General features: G+C 41.4%; 1 protein-coding gene across 2 annotated transcripts in view; it reads right to left on the bottom strand.

Annotated features, from left to right (window-relative positions):
• Positions 1 to 13,340, bottom strand: part of LOC143639957 (WW domain binding protein VOPP1-like) — a 96,045-nt gene extending 82,705 nt beyond the window's left edge. The window contains exon 1 of one of the 2 annotated variants that reach the window (XM_077107971.1): positions 13,149 to 13,340. In XM_077107971.1, the coding sequence (XP_076964086.1) occupies positions 13,149 to 13,202 (54 nt within the window). In that variant the 5' untranslated portion in view covers positions 13,203 to 13,340. The remainder of the gene's footprint in view (positions 1 to 13,148) is intronic. The other variant, XM_077107972.1, reaches the window with a different exon arrangement.
• Positions 13,341 to 13,587: the final 247 nt, after the last annotated feature.

The following is a 13,587-nucleotide window of genomic DNA, read 5'->3' as shown; positions in this document are numbered from 1 at the left end:
CCTCAGTTTGCCCATCTGCATAATGAGTGACCATATTTTTTTTACTGAGTTATTGTGAGGAACACAGGTAAGGTGAACACCTAGAACAGTGTCCCACATATTTTAAGTGCTAGATAAGATCCAGCTCTTAGCAGCATTGGTGCCATTTTGGTCCAATGTGTTGTTCTAGAGGTCCTTTTGCTAAACATGAAGTGTAAAGCATCCATGAAGGATGGGCTCTTCCTCATTTCCCTGCTCCATGCCTCATTATTTTTAAACATAACAGTAGTGGTCAATTATTTTCTATACAAGCAGCATGCCCCTGGCTGAGAACACAATTCCCATGATTAACTTTTAAAGCAAACCAAACTTTGCTCACCTAAGTTCTGTTTGCAAAGGACTTTCAAGGACTAAAATATTATAAAGACTGCTTGTACTGGATTCACTTCAATGAGCTCTACTAATAAACCAAAACCAGAGTAAATAAATATAAATTAATGGATAATACAAAGTAGCCTATAAAAAAAGAACTCACTGGTTTGTTTTCTTTTACATTCATTCTCAGATGTTACCACATTGTCCCTTCCTCATGTTGGGACATGGGTTTGCATACCAGGATTTGCATACCGGGAATACTTGCACACTTATACAGGGTACCAAGTACTTAGTTTAGGAATTAGAAAGCCACTGTGCTCATCCATTGTCTCTGCAAGCTGCTTCTGGAGATGTCCTCTCCCAGATGGCTTCCTAAACTCCTTCTGAGATCTTCACCAAACCCACAAAAGACTGAGTGATCAGTGTGGCCCCCTGACTTCCGGCTACCAGCAAACTGAGAGGCAGTGGGCAGTTGGCACTCAGTCCAGTGGGAGATGATAATTTGCATTTAGCTTCAAAGGCTGCAAAGACCATCCCTAGGCCCACAATGAGCGATTCTGGTTCCTGAGCCACCTTCCAATTGTCAGACCTAATCATCCACATCTGGTTTTTATGAGCCTAAATTCCCGTCTTCTGAATTCATATCCTATTTACAATAAAGACACATCACTTAGGGTAACATGATAGAATTTCTCAGTGCCTAATGAACAGAATACCCACCACATAAGCCATCATCCAGAACTTTTCCCCAGTCTAAACCATGATGAAACCTCACAGAAGAAAATGCTATGATTAACCAGGTGTGATGGTGCAAGCCTGTGGTACCAGTTACTCAGGAAACTAAAGCTGGAAGATCTCTTAAGCCAAGATCAAAGCCAGCCTGGACTTAAAAAAACAGACAAACAAACAAAAATCTCCACATGATGACAAGAAGGTTTCTAGGTTTGGTTCTATCTGAATCATTGGTTTCATTTTCAATTTGAAAATATTGATCCTTAAGGAGCCATCCAAATACTATTCCACCCAACCTAAATGTCCCTTTGGGAAACAATAGGGGGAGGGAAAAATGAGAGTCAAGGAATATTGCCAGGCCATAATGAAACAAAACCACAAACATGCTCTAGGAGAGGCACTCTCCATGTTGACTCTGTTGCACTGCATAAAGAGCAGCTGCAATCCACTAAGCAACCACAAGGATGGGACTAAGCTCCAAAGAAGAGCAGAACAGAAAGGCCAAAAGGACCCAGGATGGCACCAAGCTACTGAACAAGCCAAGCTTGAAGTAACTCCAGATTTCTTATCAAACTGGGTAATAATCATCCTCAAATTTTATTACACCATTTGAATTGAATTTTCAGTTACTCTAGGTCAAAAGCATTTTAATTAGCACACAGCATAATAAGTACTCCACGGAGTGTTATACCTAGAGACACATAAGAAAATCCTAAAGAGACTGGAATGGTGGTTGCCGGGGTTATGGGGAGGTTTAGTCAGAAAAGGCACAGAATTTGTTATGTGAGATGAGTGAGTCATGGAGAATCTGTTGTGCAGCCAAGTGATTATATAGTTAGCAATATTATTCTGTAGACTTACAAACTTTCCAAGGTATGGGGCTGAGGTTGTGGCTCAGTGGTAGCGTGCTTGCCTAGCATGCATAAGGCACTGGGTTCAATCCTCAGCACCACATAAAAATAAAGACAATAAAGTCCATCAGCAACTGAAAAAAAAAATTTCCAAGTAGGTCATGTGTTATCTGTTCTTATCAGCAACACAAAAGTAATAATAACGGCCATGCATGGTGGTACAAACCTGTAGTCCCAGCTACTTGGGGAGGCTGAGGCAGGAGAGCTGCAAGTTCAAGGGCAGTGGGGGCAACCCAGCAAGACCCTGTCTCAAAATAAAAATTTTAAAACAGGGCTGGGTTTGTAGCTCAGTGGTAGAGCACTTCCTTACCATGGGTGAAGCCTTGGGTTCAATCCCCACTACCACAAAATAATAATACTAACGATAATAAATAAGAGGAAAGGTAGAAATTTTTGGAGATAATAGATTTATGGAGTATAGATGGTTTCATGAGTGCACAATCATTACCAAACTCATCAAGTGGGTTATGCTAATCATATACATATTTCATACATAGAAAAATTGAATAAAAAAGTTAAAATTTTAGAAAAAGAAAACCTTTCCAATTGTTTTATGTTTACATTAAAGTTCATTCAGACATGAAAGCTCATATAAATAACATGCATGTTTCACACCGGCTATCTTACTTACATGTGAACACTGCACAGACAACAGATACTGTGGTAATCTATGAGGGGGTCCTACCACCCAGAAATGCTCTGATAATGCCAATTTCTAACAACCTGTGTTCTGCCTCTGGAGAGCCCTCATACAAGACTGCATGAATAGGTCATGTGCTGTAGAGCCCCTCATGTCTTGTATTCACCCATCTATCTTTCCATACTCAAGTCTCAGCTTCCCGGGGCCAAAGATTCCCAAAGACAAAGTAAGAACTTCAGAGTACAGCCTAAAATATACTTTGGCTAAAAGGATGACATGAAACCCTGGCATCATTAGAAAAGCCAACTGGCCAAAAAAGAACTATTTCAGTGTTGAGACCTTTTAAGCAATAATAATGCAGACTCACTACAATAAACAAAGGAAAAGTCAGTGTTCAAGGTAGAGAACAGCTAGCCTCAAAGAATGTGTTATGCTCTTTTAAGGTTCTTCTGAAGACATAACTGTATTGATTATATTTGTGCTCAAACTTCATAAACAACTTAAGTAAATAATTGCCAGGTGGATATTACAGTATTTCTTTAATCTGGGTCTCTCCTCCTCTGGGATGATAGTTTCAATGAGCTCCTGAACTACTACCAAAAAAATTACAAAAACAAAAATATTACACACACAACTGAATTCTAATCAAAAGATTTGCAGCGCAAAATGGTACTGATTCTAGTCATGACAATCATCACTAAATGATTCCACCTCCACTCTCAGTAGCCTCACTCAACACATCACCAGGTCATGCTGACATTTGGAAAGGGACCAGAGAGGAGCCTGTCCTTTTTATCTTATGGGAGGAATATAACTTGTCCATCAGCAAGCCTTGGAGAGCAGCCACTGCCCCAAGTACTGACTGTGCCACTGGCAGACCCACAAGCCATCACAGTGGATGGACTCTCACACCGGGCTCAGGTGATCAGAGCCCAAGGGTCATGATTTTGAAGACTCATTTCTTTTCTGCCAGGAAGTGTTCAAAGCCTCAAGTGCATCAATTAACCTGTGGTCTCAATTGGTCCAAGGTTCCCATTATGAGAAAAAGCCTCTGCATACATCTGCAATGTATCTTGTGTAATTCACAAAGTAAAAGTTGAATCTCAAGCTTCCACTACTATGACCAGCCATTAATAAAAGAACCAGGTATTTTTACACTTTCTACTAAGAACTCGAAGCATGAAATAGAGCTGGGGATTAGCTCAGTGGTAAAGCCTTGCCTAGTACGAGTGAAGACCTAGATTTCATCCCCAGCACTGCAAAAAAAAAAAAAAAAAAAAAAGAAAGAAGGAAAGAAAGAAGAAATTCAAGGCATGAACAGACTTATGTACTATGTTAGTTACCCTTTCCCCACCCTGCCTTCTGTCCCAGCATCAAGGGAAGTGAACTGTGACAGCATCCACTCACTCACTGTCCACCTGAGCAAGGCTTTGGACCGACTGCACAGTGCCCCTTGGAATTAAATCACAATGTTTTAATAGAGTGTAAAAACCTTTATAACCAGTAACTTAGGGACAGTAATTGCTCCAAGCAATACCTTTTTCAACCTTCTGGTAGGCAGACTAATGCCTCTCCTCCCCACAAAGAGGACTGTATCCTAATCCATGAAACTTGTAAAAAGGGACTCTACAGACATAATTAAGGATCCTAAAATGGGGAGATTATCCTGGTTCATTAGGTAGGCCCAAGTATAATCACAAGAGTCTTTTTTTTTAATTTTTTTTTTTTTTTGTAGTTGTAGATGGACATTCTCTCTTAGATGTGTTTTCTTTGTTTTTCTAAATAAATATCTGTGCTGCTATTGACAAATGCTGAAGTTTTTCTGTCACGTACTTCAAGGACCCCCACCTATCCTCAGTCAAGGCACCCTTTTCTGGGAACTCCTCTGGTGACAGAATCAAATTGCAAATGGTATTTAGATTCCACTGAATACTTTAAGAGTGATGCCACGGTTTAATTTTAAACATTTTTTTTTTACAATACATGAAGAACCAAATCATTGCAACCATTTAAAGTCAATGATTAAAAAAAGGATTATATGTTCAACTTTAAACTATGTAAGAGAGAATGTCGTTTTTGAAAACTCGTTAAGAGAGCACACAAACAAAAATCTTTAACTATCTCTGAGCTAAAGAAAATGGTTCCAAAGGAAAGAGGTTAAAAAAAGAAAGAAAGGGACAAGAATATGGGGAAGGGGGTGGGGAGAAAGCTAGAAAAAGAGAAAACAGGTTTCTGAAAAGATTCTAAAAGGTTTTCTCTTTTATCTAAGAGATGCTGTGGTTTTAGAAAGAACCCTTAGGCTATCAGGACCCATACCTGACTTCTCAATCCATCTTAAAGAAGGAAGAACAAGGAACTAGAACTTTCTGCAAAAGTAATCTCTTACACACACACACACACACACACACACACACACACACACACGCATACCCATGCGTACTCCCTATTCTTCATAATGGTTTAAGGCCTGTCCTTCCTCTCTCCATAATGCCAAATTATAACTCTTTTGATGACACTAAACACTTCACAAAACACCAAGAGACTGAGCCCAGCTAAAGAGCTTTACTCTTCTTTACTCCCAGTTAATTAAATGTCAAAATGCTATTGCCTTCTGCTCAGCTGACCCAATGGCATGTTAGGGGAAGAGAAGACTAGTTTCTATCCTTTTATTGTCTTAATCCATGGCAGAAATTAGAGCCAGGGATGATGGTAATCATGATCTTCTTTTCCCTTGTTAAGGACATTTATGACCAAGTTTCTTAATCTAACCACTGACATATTAAACAACATAAGCTAGCGCAAATTTTAAACAGAAGCGTAATTAGAGCTGTCCATTTTTGTAGATGTGCAGTCTCCATCCTTGCAGGGTCACAGAACATTGTTTATGATTGACAATGCTCATAATCTCTTAATCCAAACTGTGGCACAAGTTAAATTCAAATCAGGTGATTTTGTGGAAAGCTTCCATCAATGTTGAGCTATTTTTCTTTCTAAAGGTATATGAACCGGTTTTAGAAAGATTAGGCTATCAGGACCCACACCTGGCTTTTCAATCCATCTAAAGGAAGAACCAGGAACTAGAACTTTCTATAAAAGTAATCTCTTCAAAACAGGCACACACGCACACACACATATCCATGCCCACGCATACTCCCCACTCTCCATACTGGTTTTTGTGTCATCGAGAGCATAAGCACATAATTTTTACTCAGACTCCCTGCCAATACACAAAGAACTGAGATTCTGTAATAGTTGGTCATGTTGCCACACAAACAGGAGACCTAACTACCATCTGGATATCCTCTGTGCTTTCAGCAAGGTATTGATTAATTTCAAACCTCACTTCATAAGATAGCTCTTTGTTCTATTCAGAAGACATTCTTCTTTTGTCAGAAACTGAAGTGTAACAGCTGTACTTCCTGAAACTGTGAAATGCAAACCCACTGCCTCCTTGTCTTCACTAAGCCCTGGTCTCTTTAACCCCAACAAGTGAAGTCATCATTTCCCATCACCAAATACAAGGGTCTCTGGAGGGCTCCTTTTCTATTGTTTCACAGTTTTTGAATGCAAACAACTCCCTATTTTAGAAAACTACTAAACTCTGACTCTCGAGATCTTGTTGGATCTCCTCTCACCAAAGGCACATCATCACACACCTCAAAACCAGCATCTAAAATTGAATTCTGACTCCTTAAGGACATCGCTGTTCAAGTCAAAATCTCAAATGCCTCAAAAGGGGGTCTGTGTATTTTATTCTGCTCTAATCAACATTTTTATTAATTGATTGAATAAAACTAATAATGGTCTGATAATCAAATCTGTTTAGGGTACAAAATAAGGTTACTGGATTTTAAAAATAGTATGTAGAGACTGTGATAGACTTAAGAAGACAGAATGGATGAAGTATGAAACAGAGTAAATGTGTAACCATCAATTTAGTTTCTTAAAAAAATAATAGCTCCATAATTGTTGTAAGCAATAACATATGTAAAAAAAAAAAAAAACCATGGAAGTCTCATGGCAAACTCAATGTGAATCTCTTGGCTGCAGGGCAGTGGGTTAGGGGTGGGACAACACACAGATATAAACTGCATGATGACAAGGTACAAACAAGACAATGCAATCAGACCACATTTAAAGCACAGAGCATCCTTACTGTTCAAATAAGTGTCAGTGGGGAAGAAATGTGAGTCAATGTCTTCCTGACAAAATTGACTCACCAACAATGAACATTTACCATTCCTTCTAAAACAGATCACCAGCACCTCTCTTAACCCAAGTAACTGTAAATCAATTTCTGCTCATAGGATCACAGGAGAGTATAACACAGGTGGACAGAAAAATAACCTTCTGATCTCATGAAGATAAAGTATAACCATGAAGTCAATGAAAGGAACCAAGAATACTGCAAATAAGCCATTTATTAATAACCCAATAGTTGTTCAAAGCAGACTAATACAAAACAAAAGGACTAAGAGAATTTGGAGATGGGGATGGGTAGGAGATTGGCAACTAGAGCAAATAACTCAGTATGTCATGATAATACCATAGAAATCAAGTGAAAACTCTCTTTTTATGCATCATGGCATTTTGTCAGAAAAAATGACACTCTGCCCTCCAAATTGAGACATCATTCTAAAATAATCACTCAGGATAAAACAAATTATTTTTATAACATGCACTGTATTTTTTTTTCAAAAAAAAGTCCCAACCAAACATTTTAACCCACTATTCACCATGGCATTTTGAAATTTGGTTCAAGTGGATTCATTTTGAGGCAACTTTTTCTAGGTCCAATTATTTTTAGACAATGAGGATTCTCCACTTACTGCCCAGTTCAGAGTTTTCAAACGCAGGTTTGAGGGTGATGAGATGATTTGAAATCACATCTTGGGAGAAATGACAATAGGAAATGAATCCTGGACAAGAGCACACTTATTGGGGACTATAACAGTTGTGACCAAAGGCTGAAGGGATATTATTGTGATACTTTTGAAAAGGCCAAGAGTGCAGAAGTAGGACCAGGTAGAAACAATGCTGGCCTTTCCCAAAAGTTGATGCTTTATCTTGAAAGAATGAATTTCCCTAAAGAGGTGTTCAAACACAGATTAGATGTGGAGTACAGGCATACCTGTTTTTATGGTACTTTGCCTTAGTGTGCTTCATAGATATTGTCTTTTTATGGCAACCATTTTTTTTTCAACAGTTCATGTGACTGTTAGCATTTTTAGCAGTATTTTATGGTTTAGATATTATGTTAGCGTTCTGTCACCATCACAAACACCTGAGACAAATCAACTTAAAAGCAGGAATGTTTTTTTTTAGGGCTCCTGGTTTCAGAGGTTTCAATACATGATCGCTTGACCCTGTTTGTTTATAGGCAGCATAGTACTTTGTGGAAGAAGCACATAATAGAGAAGACTTGTGTACCTCATGGTGGCTGGGAAGCAAAAAGAGAGAAAGAGACTGATATTCCTTCCACTAGGCCCTCCCTCTTTAAGGTTCTAGCACCTCCCAATAGTATCAGGCTGGGAACCAATTTTCATCCCTAGCTGCTTATCTGGTGGAATATAAATTCCATCATATTTTGAAAGTGATGGATACTGGAAAGAGAAGGAGTAAGATGGAATGGGAGGGGAAGTGGAATGGAATTTTAAGTAAGGTAGTCAAGTGAGGTCTCATCAAGAAGGTAATATCTGAGAGGCTTCATCAAGAAGACATGACAAAAGTGAGTTCTAGGAAAAAAAAACATGCATCCTGAGACTAGATAAATAAGGAGCCATTACCCTGATCCTGTCCTTGTTATGTATTTCTGGAGTCTCTTCCCTCGAGTTAGACTTTATGGTCTGAACAGTTAAATGAAAACAAAGGCTAAGTAGAGCCCAGCTCTGGGAGATGTCTCCCAGACCTCCTCCCACCACCAACACCTGGCCCCATCTTTGTTCCACTTCAGAGTGAAGTTTTTGCCACCTGGTTCACTGGTTCATTTATTGCTGCCTCTTTCTCAACCATAAGTACCCAGGCTCCCCTGAAGTTTCCAGAGATAAATCCCTATAGTCTTCTTTTTCACTCAAATTGCATGTTGCTTAGATGCTAAAAACTAAAAAAGAGTAGGAGGGTTGAAAGGTTTATTTCAGAAAATTGGCAGCCAGTGGCTGCCACATTTGTTGGAATTCCAGAGCATGAAAAAACATTTGGCAAGAGACAAAAAAACACCCTTAACCATAACTTGGTTCTAATTTTGAGATTCCTAGGCATCAAAATACACAGGACTGTAGAAAAATACTCAGTAATCCCTTTTTTCCTAGTTTCAAAGATAATGCTCACTGTCCAACCTTTCAAGGGCTGTTGATTCTTCTGCAGAACTTTGAAGCATGAGGCAGCCTCAGTTAAGAGTGTCCAGTTTTGGCAGGGCATGGTGGCAGATGCCTATACTCCCAGTGGCTTGGGAGGTTGAAATAGAAGGATCACAAGTTCAAAGGCAGCCTAAGCAATTTAGCCAGGCCCTAAACAATTAAGCAAGACACTGTTTCAAAAAAAAAAAATTAAAAAGGGGATGTGGCTCAGTGGTAAAGCACCCCTGAGTTCACTCCTTTGTACCAAAAAAAAAAAAAATGCTTTGGGCTCCAGGGAAATATCAGAAAGATACTGAGGCTGGTCCCTTAAATGAGTTCTTCCCCTCTGTGAATGAACATAATGAACCTATAGCACTTGGGTAAAGGTTATATCAAATAATATACTGGGGGGTGTAAGGTATAATTCAGTGATGGAGTGTTTGATCCCCAGCACCCCCACACACACAAAAAAATAAATAAACAAACAAATGAAAGTAGTATACTATACATTTCTGGCAAAGGCAACATGTATTTCAAAAGTATCAATAACCTAAGCCCTAGAAACTCTGCAGTGACAAACTGTGCAATGACAATGTCTAGAAAACAATACATTGTTGAAAAGCCCCAGCGAGGTACATATGCTTGAGGCCTAATTATTCTCCAGTTTCAACCAAAGTACAATCAGGGCTTTCTTTTCTTCTTTTTCCTCTTCTTCCTCTTCCTCTTCCTCCCCCCTCTTCTTCTTCTTTTTTTGTTTTTGGTTTCTAAGGTGCTGTTGTGACCCAGTGAAAGCCCCTAGGAATTACTCCACCAAGAATAGCAGGAGACAACTTAGACTCCTCATTCTTCACACAAGAACGTTCGCAGGAGATCTCATCACCAGAACAGAAACATTCAAAAGGGCTTTGGGTTTTCCTATTTGTGGGAACCAGAACTTATGGCCAATCTATAAAAAAATCTTCTACATTTGTGACCCAGTCCCTGGACTTAAGCAGCTGGCAGAGAAACCGGGGGAAGCAGGAGGGAGGAGAAGAAATAAAGCCCTTACTAGCTGTTGGCATAATTCATAGTAAATTCTGAGTTAAGAGAAAAAAGGTCACTCCATTAATGAGCTCCAAGAAGCCTCCCTGGGGGCGGGATGGTGCTGTCAGCTGCCTGTTCCTGCTTAGAGCTCTGCCCAGGATGTATGTTCAGGATAAGCACACAACCCACGTTTTCCGAGACAGTACTGTTGATGTCTCCTCTTCAGGCACAATTACAAACAATCAATACCCAATTTCACTCTCCAAAGTGTCGCATTTTAAATTATAGGGTCCCTCAATGAAAGGGTGACTGAGTTTCTAGCAGGGATTTTGCTGCTTTACCTGTAAATTAGGTCACGAACCTCTCCCAATCCACTACTGACCTGGGGTTACACAATGTGCAAATTCCTGCATGTCCCCATGTAGACAGAGTATGGAAGAAGCAGCAAATATCATGGTGAAGGCACAGACGGGAGCCAGACTCTCAGGGTTTACAGCTCTAACCCCTCATACTTAAAAGCAGTGAAACTTGGGACTAGTTATTTAACATTTCCCATTTGAAACAAGGATGAGGATGAAAGTAAGTGCCAGAAAGGATTAATGAGTTAACATTTGTAAAGTGCTTAGAACAGTGCCTGGCACCAGGTAATCATTCTATGAATATTTACCAAATAAAAATAAGTATGCAGTTTTGTCTAAGAGGGAAATAATTTTATACAAAGAAATGGTGATGCAAGGCAGGAAGGCTCTTTTCAAAACTTTTTAGATCCCCTCCCTATTCAGATACCCCTCACTGACATAAAAACCCCATGCTTTATCTGGGGTTGTCGCTCAATGGCAGAGTGCTTGCCTAGTATCTGTGAGGCACTGGGTTCGATTCTCAGCACCATATATCAATAAATAAAATAAAGGTACATTGACACTAAAAAAATAATTAAAAAAACAAAACAAAACAAAAAAACATGCTTGATCCTGGATGAAGACAGCTGGCAACAGGGTTACAGGGTTTCAGAGGGTGGAAATAGAACACTCACTGCCACAAGGCTTCCCTTATTACCTTATGATCAACTACACACTAAATTTCTACATTGAAATTGGCTCAAATAGAACAAAGAAACAAAGACAAATGTCCCAGGTTGTAGCTAGCAGTCAGAAAGAAGCCTGAAGCCAACAAATACCTCTCTCAATTATTTTAAAACACTCAACATGAAGAGTACCCTTTGCTCCCCACACAATCCATAATCGCACATTTATGTATGTGATTCGGGACTTCAAAAGCATCAAAAGTATGCCAATAAAATACATTTAGAGCAATCAATTTAAGATGAAAAATCACAGATATAAGTTTCACATATAAAATTCCATGTGATAAACTATAAAGAAATCTCCTTAATTCCTCCACCATACATTAGGTACCCAGGATAATCATTGCATGCAAATAAGGGTACCCCACACCATCCCACAAACAAAAAAAATTACCAGTTGTATATCTGTATGTCCAGATATACAACTCTATGAAAGCATCCTCTTAGTCATTTAGGTTTTAGTTTTATGCCATGGTTCTGCTTTTAATAATGTTTCAACCTTTCAGAAAGATCAGAACTCCTGATTAAGATGATAAATTCCTACGCAACAAAACAGCTGTTTTGGAAAGAACCAAGTCTCCAAGGCTCTTTAGGATACACACAGACACAAAACCACAGAGAAAAAAAAGGCCTGGGAGACAAGGGTGGTACAAATGCAGAGGAAAGGGAAGGCTAGTTAATTATATTAAGCAGCGATTAAAAACAAGAAGGATTGCAAATGTAGACACCCATGCATTAAGGTACACACATGTTTGTTTTTATGTAAATAGCGGTCTCTGATTCATTTCTCTGTTGTTCTCTATGTTGAGTCACCAAGGGGATGTGATTCCTAAGGTTTTAAAATTCTGAACAAATGGAAAGATTTGGAGCAGGGAGGCATTCCACAAAAAAACATTAAATACTAAACGAGAGAGATATTTCAAACAAAAACAGGAAGTCTGCTATGGTAGAGCCTGGAGCAAGGAAAAACTTTTCCATCAACCTTCTTTTCCAGAGAACTAAGACTTGCCCTCTAACATTTTCTAACAATTTCTTTTTAATACACGGAAAAAACAAAGTCGTCATTTCCAGTATCGCTCAACTATTAAGGGAGAGTTTTTACAACTGTCTAAACTAGGACATTAAAAAAAAAGTATGTTAATCATTTCTCATTTACATTGACTTAATTAATGTAACACAAATTTCTTTCCAAATAAACAGGCTCAGCAGGGAGTTAAGTCCTAATTCAGATCCTCCACACTGGAATCCATCAGGGCCCATTTTAAAGAACCCGCTTTAGCTAGAAGGGGGTGGCCCCTGTCACAGGATGCAACTTTTCGGCAGGAGGAGCCGCAGTCCCCACGAGGGTTGTGGTCGCTGGGCGCCGCTTCCACCCTCTTAGCAGTTCCACAAGTTCCCTAGGCTTCCAATCAGCACCCACCACCCGAGCTCTCGGTGGAATTTTCTTCTCACACCTGAAGACTTTGCGCTTCACTTTCAAAAGCACCGATGTTTCTTCCTGCTGCCCATCTCGGCTATTTTCTCCGGCATTCGCGTGACATTTCTCACCACTTCCCTTCCGCCTACTAGCAACTCGCCCCCTCTCCCGCCCCAGTCGTCCCACCACAACCCCGAACCGCTTCGCGTCCCAGACTCTCCGCGCCTGCGCTGCTCTGCTCGCGGGGACCCCCGCCCCCCCAACTCCCACCGATCTCCGGCCCTCCTCAGCAGGGAGGGTGGGCAGACAGGGCACAAAGGTCACTCCCGAGTGCTGCAAACCGGAGCAAGAAGCGGAAGAAATAAGCTTTCCAAGAGGGGGCTGGGGATAGGGGACACGGATAGAAGGGGAAGGACAGGGAGAAGCAGCGTAAGGGCCAGGAGAGCTTCCCTGTCACCGGGGTTCCTACACCTTCCCGCACCCGGACATATGCAGGTCCGTGGGGCTGTAGTTCTCAGCCGCTCGACAATTCGACTGCCCCAGGAAGTCTCCCGGGGTAGAGAAGCCTCATAACTGCGTCCCCCCTTCTGTCCTAGCATTGTCCGCGCCACACCAGCGCTTCGGGAGGCGCCGGGAGCGGCTCGGTCCCTACCTCCACCAGCAGCCCCAACAGCAGCGCCGCCACCCTAACGGGCAAGCGGCTCATGGCTCCTCCTTGTCCTCTCCGGGTGCGCCCGGCTGCCGGCTCGCAGGCGGGTCCGGGGCAAGTCCCCAGAGCGGTGGGCAGATGGGCTGACTCCAGCCGGGAGCCGGCGCGCGCAGGCTGGGCCAGCAGCAAGCTAGCCGGGAGGTGGGACGCGCAGCGCAGATCTCGCAGCGCTCCGCCCCCGGCCGGCGCGCGCTCCCGACCTGCCCGCACGGCGCGCGCGTCCGCTGGTACCCGGAATCGAAGGCCAGAGTGGGGCGCGGCTGTCGGGCGCGGGGACCCGAGATGCTGAAGTGCATGAGCCAGGGATGGATTGAGGGACCCCACGGACCTACCAGTGTGAGAGGAGCTGCCACATGTCTTCTCTTTCGGGGGATACGGTATA

Source organism: Callospermophilus lateralis, unplaced genomic scaffold, assembly GCF_048772815.1.
Source record: "Callospermophilus lateralis isolate mCalLat2 unplaced genomic scaffold, mCalLat2.hap1 Scaffold_101, whole genome shotgun sequence".
NCBI lineage: Eukaryota > Metazoa > Chordata > Mammalia > Rodentia > Sciuridae > Callospermophilus > Callospermophilus lateralis.
Note: the sequence above shows the minus strand (reverse complement) of the source record. Positions and strands in the feature narration are given on the sequence as shown.